General features: G+C 40.4%; 1 protein-coding gene across 16 annotated transcripts in view; it reads left to right on the top strand.

The window, feature by feature from the left end:
- Window positions 1–13,811, top strand: part of Srpk2 (SRSF protein kinase 2) — a 174,591-nt gene that overhangs the window by 127,056 nt on the left and 33,724 nt on the right. For 15 of the 16 annotated variants that reach the window (XM_029477090.2, XM_085836510.1, XM_029477098.2 and 12 more), the window contains 4 exons: window positions 5,424–5,532; window positions 6,889–6,976; window positions 7,685–7,772; window positions 12,565–12,671. In XM_029477090.2, the coding sequence (XP_029332950.1) occupies window positions 5,424–5,532; window positions 6,889–6,976; window positions 7,685–7,772; window positions 12,565–12,671 (392 nt within the window). Of the gene's footprint in view, window positions 1–5,423; window positions 5,533–6,888; window positions 6,977–7,684; window positions 7,773–12,530; window positions 12,672–13,811 lie in introns of those variants that run through there. The other variant, XM_085836511.1, reaches the window with a different exon arrangement.

Here is a 13,811-nt window from a genome sequence, read left to right as displayed (position 1 = left end):
AGCTGATGTTCCTTCTTTCCAGGTGACTTAGGTTATGGAAACAATTGACAGTTAAATTAACCAGCAGACATGTCAGTACCGGTTAGTAACTATATACTCTGATTCACTCTTCTATCTTACAAATCAAATTAGCTTAGAAATAGCAATAAATCTACACTGGATGAAGGGATTTCGTTTTTAATTCATTTTAAAGTCTCAAATGTATGCAATGTCATTTTTAGCTTCAAATAGCCAAGAAAATGTTTTTCTATTTCTTTCTATTATAACAGTTTTATATATTAAAGAATATTTTTACTTGTTAAAAAGAAAATCATGACCTTAATTCTATTAGGCCATGTCAGCCAGATATTGTCAAACTGGTCACTGGCATTATACTCACTGATACACTAAATCACTCAGCGATGTAACAAATATGATTTTAATATATTTTCATGTTGTTCAGATAAAAAAAAAATCCCAGTATTTCTCATGTGGATTCTGGCTTCTGAACTAGACTTACATCCATTTAAGACTTTTTTATTCTAACGTTGGTTATGTTTTTTTTCCAGTTCATAATGTGATGTATTGTACTTTTATTTATCCAGAGCATAATTGAGAACTAAGAAATGAGCTGAAAGTCATTGAGCTGCCAGTGTCCAAGTTGATATGTAAAAGCATATGTTCTTAATTAAACAATTGATTAAGTGCTTAATTATGTGAGGTTGTTTAATTATTAAAAATTAATGATCTCATACAGTGCTGCTGCTCTATTGTTGCCCACAATAAAAGTAAGAAAACCAAAAAAGATGGGGCAGAAGTGCTCTCAGCGGATTGTGGTTGACACTGCAGTGTGCTGGGCTCAGTTCCCATACCCACCTAGCTGCAGACAGCTGTTTGTAACTCCAGTTCCATAAAATCTCATGCCTACTTCTGGCCTCTGTGAGTACCAGGCAAATACACGGTATACATACATACAGGTAAAACAGTCGTAAGTGAAATAGAAATAATAAGTGTAAATAAGTCCCCACAAAGATGTTAAAATATAAAAATTGCCAAGGACTAAAAAATATTGAATAGATTAAAAATTTCAATATAAAGATGGTATGACCATATATATTAGATTGCTGGAAGACTTTTCTGTAATGTTAAAAAATGCACACACAGACACGCACACGCACGCACCTCCCACTGTATTTGATTTCTGTAGAGGATGTTTTTCAATCGAAGGGAAGGATAAATGATTTAACAGTGTTTTTCATGGAGTAATGCGTTATTCTGTCAAAGAAATCCTGAAGCGAGAAATGGTTGTATCTGGTATTTAAGAAATAATAAAAGACAAAAACAACTAAAAGGAAAATGTTGGTGTAAACTCTTTTAATTGTTTAATCTACAATTTGGGGGGAATTAACATACTTGACAGCAAACTCTGACCGTTAATTGTATGTAGACATATGTAAGAAGCTTGTAACTTAAATTACAGATTAAAAAAAAAAAAAAAAAAAACAACCAAAAAGCCTGAAAAACTTTTGAATTTGCATAGATTATTTGGACCAGAAAACAAAACAAAACAAAACAACCTTTAGAACCGGGCAACCTTGCAGACATGCCCTACTCTGTCACATAGGCGGGTTGCTTTCATAGGACAAGGAGTGGCAAGAAAGTACCTGGTCCCTGCAGTTGCCAGTTGCCTTATATGGTCATGTTTGGGCAGTGTCTGCCTCTTATTGGCTGAGACCCAGCTGCTCTGTTACCTGGATACACTCAAAGGTTAGTCTGGAGTTGCCCAGCGATCATGTTAGGCCACAGTTTAGTGTGTGATGTATACTTGAGGAAGTGTAGAGACTGGTTTAGAATAAATTTTGTTTAAATGAACTCAAGTAAATCTGTAGACAAGGTCTGTAAAAATCGACCATTAGCCATGTATGATCTGATGTTAACTAATGTGCACTTTTAGAATTCTTAACAACTTAACCCCCCCCAACCCCCCTCCCCCAACACAACACCACACACAGACACACACACACACACACACACACACACACACACACACACACACGTTCCTGAAGCATTCTCATGGAAATGAGGAACAACCATGGTGGGTGTGGACATCAGTGCAACTAAGGCTTGTTTTTTCTTCATGGACACTATCGTTTATGAGAGTCTTTCTAGAAAAATTGTTTTTCAGCCTGGCATTGTATTACATGCCTGTACTCCCAGCACTGAGAAGTAAAGGCAGGCAGATACTTTTTCAAAAGAAGGAAAATAGAAATGTCAATATGACTTTTTTTTTTTTATATTATTATATGTAAGTACACTGTAGCTGTCTTCAGACACTCCAGAATCCAGAAGAGGGCATCAGACCCCATTACAGATGGTTGTGAGCCACTATGTGTTTGCTGGGAATTAAACTCAGGACCTTTGGAAGAGCAGTCAGTGCTCTTAACCACTGAGCCATCTCTCCAGCCCTCAACATGACATTTTTATGTTTTAGAAAAATTTAGAAAAATTCTGAAAGGTTTGTGAAGATCATGATGGGTTATTTAAGTACCATACATCTAAAATGTGCAATCTGATACAATAACATGCCTTGCAGTTTCCTTAGCAGTAGTGTTGGATGATACTATGTGAGGAGGTACATTTAAATTAGGTTCTCCTTGTCCAGACCTGAGGTATGGTGTGGAGGGGATACTTTGTTAATTTCTCCCCCAAAAAGCAAATTCCAAACTCACTCTCTCTCTCTCTGGAGGGGATACTTTGTTAATTTCTCCCCCAAAAAGCAAATTCCAAACTCTCTCTCTCTCTCTCTCTCTCTCTCTCTCTCTCTCTCTCTCACTCTCTCTCTCTCTTTTTTTTAAGTCCAAACTCTTGTATAATTTGGGAACGATCTTCTCAGCCAGACCTGTGACTTCCTCTTTTTATTTTTTCTTTCTTTTTCTTTAATTTTTTAGGGTTTATTTACTTTTATACACATTTGTGTTTTGACTGCATGTATGTCTGTGTGAGGGTGTCAGATTCCCTGGAACTGGAGTTACACACAGTTGTGAGCTGCTATGTGGATATTGGGAATTGAACCTGGGTCCTCTGGAAGAGCAGACAGTACCCTTAACCACTGAGCCAACTCTCCAGTCTATTTCTTCTCTATTTCCTAATGTAAAACTTACTCCACTTAAACCCATCTCCATGATTTCTTCATGAGGCTTTCCTCTCTCATCCTTTGTTACAACAATAACTTAAAAAGTTTTGATTTTTGTTTGCTTGCTTATTTGTTTGCCTGTCTCTCTGTAGATAGAATCTCATTGTATAGCCCTGCCTGATCTGAACTATTTACTGTGTAGACTAGACTGGTTCTGAGCTCCACTTGACTCCACTCCAAGTGCTGCAGTTAAAGACACAGGTCACTAAGCCTGATTTTAGCTTATATTTTAAAGGTGAGGCACACTCTGCACTTGCTGTTTTATGTAACAAAAACCCCTCCCTCTTATTCATGTCTGTGTGCTTGTTATATGTTCTGTCTGTTATGGTCCCAGTAAGTACTATGTACAAGCCACCGAGGATACCGACTTCATAGAAAGCCTGTGCCGCATCTCTTAAGGGTTTGCCATCTCTTTGGGAACAGAAGGGAGAAATACGTAGCGAATACATTCTGTTGTGTTGTGTGACAGAGCAGAGATGACTTCATGGAAGGGTAGAAGAAAAACACAGGGAAAACACTTGACCTGAGCCAGGGGAGTCAGGAAATACTTCCTCCTCAGATCCGTGCTTCGCTGGCCTGCATCCTCAGCAGAAGGAGCTGTCACTTGCAGTCTATACTTCACATTACTTAATAACTTTTAAAAATAAATATATACAGTGCAGTAGACAGACATCTCACATGGGAGATATGGAAACGATTGTACAGAGCCAGCAGTATTTCTTCTATAGTGTTTAGAAAATTGCACCATGCCTTTCCTCCCCCACTGTGTGTTTTTGTTTTTTAAAGAGGTCTTGCTGTATAGCAGAGACCAGCCTCAAACCTGCCTCATCTTCCCAAGTACTGGGATTGCAGGCATGCACACCCAGCTACTATGCACTTTTTATCATAGTGTGTTTAATGAACTCAAACCTAAAAATAAGAATGGGATTCTTGAAGTATTGGTGTTTTTTGTTGTTAAATTTCACTGTTTGTATCATTAAAGGTATGTGTCTGTGTCATGTGTGTTTATGTTCCCTGTGTCCAAGTCATACGGGTTTATGTTCCTTGTGTCCATCTCGTGTGTGTTTATGTTCCCTGTGTCATTGTCATGTGTTTTTATATTCCGTGTCCATGTCATGTGTGTGCTTATGTTCCCTGTGTATGTGTCTGTGTCATGTGTGTGCTTATGTTCCCTGTGCCCATGTCATATGTGTGTTTATGGTCCCAATGTCTGTCATGTGTTTTTATATTCCTTGTCTATGCCATGTGTGTGTTTATGTTCCCTGTGTCATTGTCATGTGTTTTTATATTCCGTGTCCATGTCATGTGTGTGCTTATGTTCCCTGTGTATGTGTCTGTGTCATGTGTGTGCTTATGTTCCCTGTGCCCATGTCATATGTGTGTTTATGGTCCCAATGTCTGTCATGTGTTTTTATATTCCTTGTCTATGCCGTGTGTGTTTATGTTCCCTGTGTCTGTGTCATGTGTGTTTATATTCTGTATCCACATCATGTGTGTGCTTATGTTCCCTGTGTATGTGTCTGTGTCATGTGTGTGCTTATGTTCCCTGTGGCCATGTCATGTGTGTTGCTTATGTTCCCTGTGTCTAAGCCATGTGTGTGTTTATGTTCTGTGTCCTTTCCATATCTTAAGGGTACTTGGCAGAGTTGGCTCTATTGTACCTAATGTTTGTAACCTGGTTTTGTTTCCTTAGTTTTTCTATTTCCCCTTATTACCTTGGTCAGAAACACATTGTTTTTGTTTTCTCAAATAGTCCTTTTCATTGTTTATTGTTTTTCATTTCATAGCTTTTAGGTCATATCGTGTTCTTTCTTGGGTTTACTTTAGGCTCATTTCCACTGCCGTTTCTAGTTTCTTTAGGCAGAAGTGGGTGTTGTATCTTCAGTACAGGTGTATAATGTTAGAGATGCCCGTGGTTTGCTTCAGCAGCATTTCACATTGATATATCATGCTTTGTATCTTGAGGTAGATAAAACATCTTGAGATTTTCGTTTGTTTGATACCAGGTTTCATTTTAGTGTCTAGACAGGCCTATAATTCAATAAATAATTCGAACTTGAACTCACAGAGTACCTTCTCCAAGTGCTGGAATTTTAAGCATGAGTCTCCCACCTGATGTTGGTTTTGGTTTCTGTGTGTGTTTGTGTATGCAGGGGGTTTCTTTCTTTCTTTAAGATGGTCTCCCCATGTAGCCTTAATTTACCCAAAACTGGCTTTGTTGTCTTTTTCCTGAGATGTTTTTCTTTTTCAGGTGGCTATCATCCAGTGAAAATTGGAGATCTCTTCAATGGTCGATATCATGTCATTAGAAAGCTAGGATGGGGGCACTTTTCTACTGTATGGCTGTGCTGGGATATGCAGTAAGTGTTCTTTGTCATCATGTGCTCTCAAGTTGTGCTTGGCTGTACATCTGTCTTGGGGTTTTACTGCTGTAAAAAGACACCATGATCATGGCAACTTTTATAAAGGATAGTATTTAATTGTGACTGACCTACAGGTTCAAAGATTCACTCCATCTTCATCACAACAGGAAGCATTACAGTGTGGAAGCAGGCATGGCAGGGGAGAAGGAGCTGAGAGTTCTACATTGTAATCTGAAGGCAGCCAGGGGCAGACCCTCTCTTCCAAACTGGGCAAAGCTTGAGCATAGGCCCACCCCCACAGTGACATACCCTCCAACAAGGCCACACCTACTCTACCATTGCTCCACTCCTAATTGTGCCACTCCCCGGGCCAACCAAGCCCATACAAACCACTGCGTCTGCTTTTAAGATGATATAGCAAGGGTCATGCTACCTGGTGGCATTCGAGGTGCTGCTTATGCTTGGCACAGGGCCCTGCAGCTAACTAGATCCGTCACCACCACCCTACTTTTACATGCTTTGCGTATATTTTTAAAAAATGCTAATTGTAGTTTGTTTGCTAGGTTTTTTTTGTTTCGTTTTTTTTTTTGTTTGTTTGTAGACAGAGTTTCTCTGTGTAGCCCTGGCTGTCCTGGAACTCACTTTGTAGACCAGGCTGGCCTCGAACTCAGAAATCCACCTGCCTCTGCCTCCCAAGTGCTGGGACTAAAGGCGTGCACCACCACCGCCTGGCTGTTTGCTAGTTTTTAAGCTTTACATCAGAGCTGTATTACTTTTCTATTACTTAATTCATGTCAGAAAAAAATCAAATACAAATTGAAAATGAACAGGTCTTCCAGCTTATTATTCTGTAACATTAGTTAAAAGCCACATGGACCCAAAGCAGGAAATATCATTGTTGCTTTGTGTAGTATATATATTCATATGTAGTTGTGTGTGTGTGTGCGCGCGTGCGAGTGCATGAACACACATGAACAAATATACAGGGATACTTTTCCCTTAGTGTCTGTGTTAGCTGACAGTTTTCTTATCCACCCTATGTTAATTAGAATTGAAAGAGCAAACATAAATGACATCATCTAACTCATGAACACTTACTTGTGTTGCTCAAACTTGAAAGATGTGAATTTTAATTAAATGTTATTGCTGCATATATGTGTACATGATGCATGTGTGGGTGTGTAACGGCGCATTTGCCACAGCATGAAGACAACTTAGTGGAATGGCACTATTTTAAGGGAAAGCTTATTGGCAGCTTCAATTTGTTGGCTACTAATTGGCTACATCTCACTATAGCAATCACTTCTAATACTGATAATATAAATAACTATGCTTTCTTTTTTTTATCTAAAGAGGGAAAAGATTTGTTGCAATGAAAGTTGTAAAAAGTGCCCAGCATTATACAGAGACAGCCTTGGATGAAATTAAACTGCTCAAATGCGTAAGTAATCAACCAATAATGGGTGATACAAAAAAGGAAATGACTAACTACTGCATAGCCTTTACTCTGTCAGCCTGCCAGCTCTCTCCTACACACACACCGCCAGGGTGAGGTATGCCCCAGCTAGTTCACCAAGTGTTGCAGCCTCGAAGAGCCAGAGCCAGTGCGGGTGGGGTGGCTCCCGCATACCTTCACCAGTGTGTTGCCCAGGCAAGGCATAGGGCCCGCTTTCCTAAGTGCTCTAGCCAGTGAGGAGCAGCACCGGTACTCCTGCCAAATCCAAGTCTTTTATTTGAAAAAATGGCCTTGTTGATTGATATCATGACAGAAAAGCTCCATTTTCATTTACTTTTGTGTGTGTGTGTGTGTGTGTGTGTGTGTGTGTGTGTACATGCATGCTATTGGAGTTAAGAGCCGTTGGCTCCTCTAGAGTTGTGGTCACAGGCCGTTCAGACGTGTGTGATGGCAATTGAACTCAGGTCCTCTGGGAGAACAGTACATGTTCTTAACCGTCTCTGTAAACGTGTGTACTGTTTGGACATGGTCATGCACACGTGGAATCCCAGCACTCGGGGAGCTGAACCACAGGGCTTGCTCAGCTTTGGGCCAGCTTGGGCTGATACTAACACTTCTTTTGGTTTGGGAAAACCAAAAACGAAAATCAATATGCAAACCTCATTGTTCTTTTATGTATTTTTCTTTGTATAGGTTCGAGAAAGTGACCCCAGTGACCCAAACAAAGACATGGTAGTTCAGCTAATTGATGACTTCAAGATCTCAGGCATGAATGGGATACGTATCCTTTGCTGTGTGATCTCTAAAGTATAATACAGTTATTTGTGTATGTGTGGGGGGTGTCACTTTTTAAAAATATAGTATTATTTCAGGTGCCAGTAAACTTTTTGTTTTTTTTAGATTTATTTATTTATTATATGTAAGTACGCTGTAGCTGTCTTCAGACACCCCAGAAGAGGGTATCAGATCTCATAATGGATGGTTGTGAGCCATCATGTGGTTGCTGGGATCTGAACTCACGGCCTTCAGAAGGGCAGTTGGTGTTCTTAACCGATGAGCCATCTCTCTAGCCCGCCAGTAAACTTTTAATTGCTGCAGTCTTCCCTTTGTATAAGGTCTCTAGGGTCACGGTAAAGTGTACTAAACTCTAGTGCCTCTCTTGGTCCAGCTGTATAGGGATTTGGATTTGGTTCTTTTTTTTTTTTTTTTTTTCCCTTTTTCCTTTTTAAAACTCTTTTGTATCTTAGAAATATAAAAAAAAACTGTCTTGATTTTGAATGTAGTAAAGTGGTTTTTTTTTGAGATTAGTAGTTATTGATTATTCAAAATAAGAGATTTTATCTTATTTTCATACATGTCTATAATGTACTGAGATTATATTTATTCTCTCATTACTGTCTGGTTACTTACTGTTTGTTTGTTTGTTTGTTTTACTTGATTAATTTTATTTTGGTTATAATATTAGTGATTTATTAAAAGTAATTGTAGTTGTTTTGCAATGGTAGATGGAAAAGTATTCTAGCACTATTTCTCTATAGCCCCATGACTCCCAGATGTTAGTGCCTGTGAGTGGCTGATGTATTCTGCTTCACTGGGGCTTTTGTTATTTTTTTCTTGGAGCAGATCCAACACTTTTTGTTATATTTATTAACCTTAAACTCCAGAAACCTTAATGTCAAGGTATGAAAATATTATAAAATCTCATATGATAAAAGTCACATCTTCAGGGCTGGAGAGATGACTCAGGGCTGAAAAGCACTGACTGCTTGCTCTGCCAGGGGTCCCCAGTTCAATTCCCAGTAACCACATGGTGGCTCACAGCCATCTCTAACAGGGATCCAAGGTTCTCTTCTGCTATAGTGTACTCATATAAATAAAATAGATAAATCTTAAAAGTCTCAGCTTAAGCCTAAGAATGACGTTCAGTACCTGCACCTACTCCGCCATGATCTTTTAGAAGAAAACTTTTATTTTTATTTTTTCTCATAGAAATTCCCAGCCCACCATAATGTTCATGCCTGTAATCTCTATAACTCCAGATGTTGAGACAGAAGGTGTAAGAGTTCACAGTCAGTTTCACTACATAGCAAGTTTGAGGCTAGCCTGGGTTACTGCCAGCTTGTCTCATCAAACCAAACCAAAATAAATAAGCAGCTTAGTCAGCAATACTAATATTGATATTGTATCAGCGTTTGCTTCAAGATGGTTACTGGTGCTGGACGTGGTGGCGCACGCCTTTAATCCCAGCACTCGGGAGGCAGAGGCAGGGGGATTTCTGAGTTCGAGGCCAGCCTGGTCTACAAAGTGAGTTCTAGGACAGCCAGGGCTACACAGAGAAACCCTGTCTCGGGGGAAAAAAAAAAGAAAGAAAAAGAAAAAAGATGATTACTGGCATTTGACTAGTGCGTTCTCCCAAGCAGTAGGCAAGCAGTAGGCAGGTAGGCAGTTCCACACTCCATGGACCCACGTGAGCTTTTCTTGTGTGGACAGAGCAGCTGTATTCATTGTGTGCTATGCTCGGAAGCTATCGTGGTCTGGATGTGTCAATACTTTGAGGAGATTTGGGACTCCTGAAAATTCTAGGATTTGGCCCAGTATCTGCTACTAACTCTAGGTTTTAATTTCTGTTTTTTGTAATGAGATTGGGATGTAAACCATTGTCTTCGCAGCCTGGAGAATAGAAAGCCATTCACAGAGCAAAAGCATTTACAAATGTTTTCATTAAAATATATTATTAGCTATCATGGTGATATTGTAAATCCAGATATTGTTCTAAAAATGCGTAAGTCCATCCTTTTGTGATACTGACACCAACTGATGTCTCTAGTCATGAACCAGGTGTTTGAAAGAGTTTTAGAACTATTAGAAAACCCCTGTGACCATCATTAAGATGTGGTCTGTTTGCTGACTATGTCCAATGGTTCTCACCTGTCCTAATGCTGTGGCTCTTAATACAGTTCTTCCTGCTGTGGTGACCCTGAACCATAACATTATTATGTTGCTACTTCATAGCTGTAATTTTGCTATTAGTATAAATCATAATGTAAATATCTGCTATAGAGGACCTGAAAGGGGTCGAAACCCACAGGTATAGAAACACTGACTTAAGAGGGTCAGGAATTGCACTAGGGTGGCTCCTCCTCTTTTGTTTTCCGAGACAGGGTTTCTCTGTGTAGTCCTGGCTGACCTGGAACTTACTCTGTAGACCAGGCTGGCCTCAATTGAAGGCATGTACCACCACAACTGGCATAGAGCTTCTATTTTTAAAAATCCACTGAGTAGGGCTGGAGATGGCTCAGCAGCTAAGATAACTGACTCTTCCAAAGGACCTAGGTTTGATTTCCAGCACTCACATTGCTGAGCACAACTGTACCTTGTGAGACTCAGTAGATCTGATGCCACCTTCTGATCTGTGTGGACACCAAGCATACATGTCTCATAGGCACATACATGCAGGCAAAACACTTGTATATGTAAAATAGTCATAAAAATAAAGAGCTAAAAATACCGTTAAAACAAACAAAGAAACAAAAAAACACTGTCTTAGAGTTTTACTGCTGTGAACAGACACCATGACCAAGGCAAGTCTTATAAAAACAACATTTAGTTGGGGCTGGCTTACAGGTTCAGAGGTTCAGTCCATTATCTTCAAGGTGGGAGAATGGCAGTATCCAGGCAGGCATGGCACAGGCAGAGCTGAGAGTTCTACATCTTCATCCAAGGGCTGCTAGTGGAAGACTGACTTCCAGGCAACTAGGGTGAGGGTCTTAAGCCCACACCCACAGTAACACACCTATTCCAACCATGTCACACCTATTCCATCAAGGCCACACCTCCAGATGGTGCCACTCCCTGGTCCAAGAATATACAAACCATCACACACACTGACAGCCCAATCTCATTGAATAAGTGAACTCCAGGGTCAGTGCAATACCTTGTCTTAAAAAGGTGGCACATGCCTTCAATCCCACAGCACTTGAGGTAGAGGCATTCATATCTCTTGAGTTTGAGGCCAGCTTAGTCTACATATTGAGGACTTGCCTAAACAACGACTAAGTTAATTGATCAACCCACTAGCTACAGAACTGAACCGAGAACAGTCCGGCGGGGCTTTTCTGATGGTTACATTCTGCTACTAGAGAAGAAAACCTTGAGCAGCACATTTTTAATAAATTTAGGCCTTTTGTTCAAAAATCCACTGCTTTTCCACAGAGTACTATTCCACGGTGTGCATGCATGTGCCACGCTCTCCCCATCAGTTCATCCAGTGGTAGACCATTTCTGTATCCTGGCTGCTCATGGCAGTGCCACATTGAGCCTGGAACCATTGACACATGTTTGAAATCTCGATTTCAGTTCCTTTGGGTACTTGTATGGCCTTGAATGATAGTGATATTCTCATAATTACATTGTGACCCCAACTCTACCAGTTGTATACTATAATATTAATTAATTAATAGGTTTTCATAGAGATAGTGTTTCATGTAGGCCCAGGTTGGTCTCGAGCTTACTGTGCAGCTGAGTTAATCTTAATCTTCCGATTCTCTGTTTATCACCTCCTGTATTAGTCAGGGTTCTCTGGAGTCACAGAACTTATGGATAGTCTCTATATAGTAAAAGAATTTATTGATGACTTACAGTCGGCAGCCCAATTCCCAACAATGGTTCAGTCGCAGCTGTGAATGGAAGTCCAAGGATCTAGCAGTTACTCAGTCTCACACAGCAAGCAGGTGAAGGAGCAAGAGCGAGACTTCCTTCCAATGTCCTTGTCTCCAGCAGAAGGTGTAGCCCAGACTAAAGGTGTGTTCCACCACACCTTTAATCCCAGATGACCTTGAACTCGGAGATTTGATCTTCTGGAATCATAACCAATATGCCTCAAGTTCTCCATACCAAGATCCAGATCAGAAACTTCTATCTCCCAGCCTCCAGATAAGGGTCACTGGTGAGCCTCCAATTCTGGATTGTAGTTCATTCCAGATATAGTCAAGTTGACAACCAGGAATAGCCACCACACCTCCCAAGTACTGTGTTACTTTGGTGTGCCACCGTGTATACAATACTGATGGAAAAAAAAGGTTATTAGTGTATCTTTAGTGCATTTGACAATATTCTGTTTTATAATGTATGTAATCAAGTAGACATTTATTCAGGCAATAAAAACTCTTCAAGTTCTTGTTTTGTCCACTTTGTGGAGTAAGCCCCTTCCAGTGAAGAAGGTCCTTCTTGTCCACTCTCCTTGGGCACAGCTGACGGGGAGCATGGCACAGTGTAGGTCTGAAGCACAGGTTGGCCTTTGGAAGCTAGGATGCATGCCCGGCGTCTGCTTCAGCAGTGGGTGTAGGCATATAGTTCCTGAGGTGGTTTGCTGTACACATTGTATATGATCAATCGTAGTGGAAAAAGTCAGATCTTGTACATTTAGGTGAGAAACAGCAAGTGATCACCTTGAAAGTATTAATATGTTATTTTATTAGGAAAGCAATGTTTTACAAGTGATACAATGAAGATGCTTCTAGTAACTGCCTGACTTTAGGAAATGCATTCTCAGATGTGCCTTAACCACATCCCAGATGTCTGCATGGTCTTTGAAGTACTTGGTCACCATCTCCTCAAATGGATCATCAAATCCAACTATCAAGGCCTCCCAGTACGTTGTGTGAAGAGTATCATTCGACAGGTGAGACTTTAGAGAGGAACCCACCCCCTGGAAATAAGCAATCCTATCATAGTAGCAGTTTGGTTGCCTTTCAACTTGTATTCAGTTTATAGTGAAGGAATTAATAAGCAAAGGAAAGCAGCATTTGAACATCTGCCTTATACTTCTTTGGCATATCAGCCTTTTTAAACCTTTTTTTTTTCTTTTTTTTTTTTTTTTTTTTTTTTTTGGTTTTTCAAGACAGGTGTCTTAGTTAGGGTTTTACTGCTGTGAACAGACACTATGACCAAGGCAAGTCTTATAAAAACAACATTTAATTGGGGCTGGCTTACAGGTTCAGAGGTCCAGTCCATTATCATCAAGGTGGGAGCATGGCAGTATCCAGGCAGGTATGGCGCAGGAGGTTACATACATGTTACCATATCTGGATAGTGGGTGTCCTCATTTAGGTCCTCATGGTTACTTAGTAAGCACTTTGCCTAGCCATTGTCCAAAGTCTCCCTCTCTCCCTCTCCCTCTCCCCCTCCCCCTCCCTCCCCCTCCCCCTCCCCTGGCTTGCTTGAAACGTTTTATGAAGGCAAGGCTGGCTTCATACTTAGAGATGCACTTGCCTTCTGTCTCCTGAGTGCTGAGATAAAAGGCCATTGTCATACTCAGTCCTCAGAATTCTTAAACAGGAAAAGAAGTATGAGCTGGTGAGATGCCTTGTGGTGGCTTCTCCTATCTCCAAGCCTGATGACCTGCATTTAGTCCCCAGGGCTGTCTCTCATGGTGAAAGCAGGGACTGCCGGTTGTCGTCCAGCCTGTACACACATGCCTTGTATACACGGGCATGCGTGCCCATGTGTGCATGTCTGTCTGTCTCTGTCTCTGTGAATGTAATAAGATAAAACATAATGGTTCCCACAGATTTGTTAATTGAGAGATAGTGCCTTCAGAAAGGACCATCCTTACCAGTGCAGAAAGTTTGTGCTTATGTAACTGTACATGATTGGGCTTTTAAACCCATTTTATAAAATCTGTAGATTTTAAATGTGTAGTGAAAGCATCCTTGATTGTGTGTAGCTACCTCCTCACATTGTCCTCCTATGTCATACATTGGCAGTGCCTTTTGTCATATTACAGATACTAAGTCAGGAGTTGGAAGAAATGCCAAGTAGT

This window comes from Mus caroli, unplaced genomic scaffold (assembly GCF_978045245.1).
Source record: "Mus caroli unplaced genomic scaffold, Mus_caroli_1 scaffold_4, whole genome shotgun sequence".
In the NCBI taxonomy this organism is placed as follows: domain Eukaryota; kingdom Metazoa; phylum Chordata; class Mammalia; order Rodentia; family Muridae; genus Mus; species Mus caroli.
Note: the sequence above shows the minus strand (reverse complement) of the source record. Positions and strands in the feature narration are given on the sequence as shown.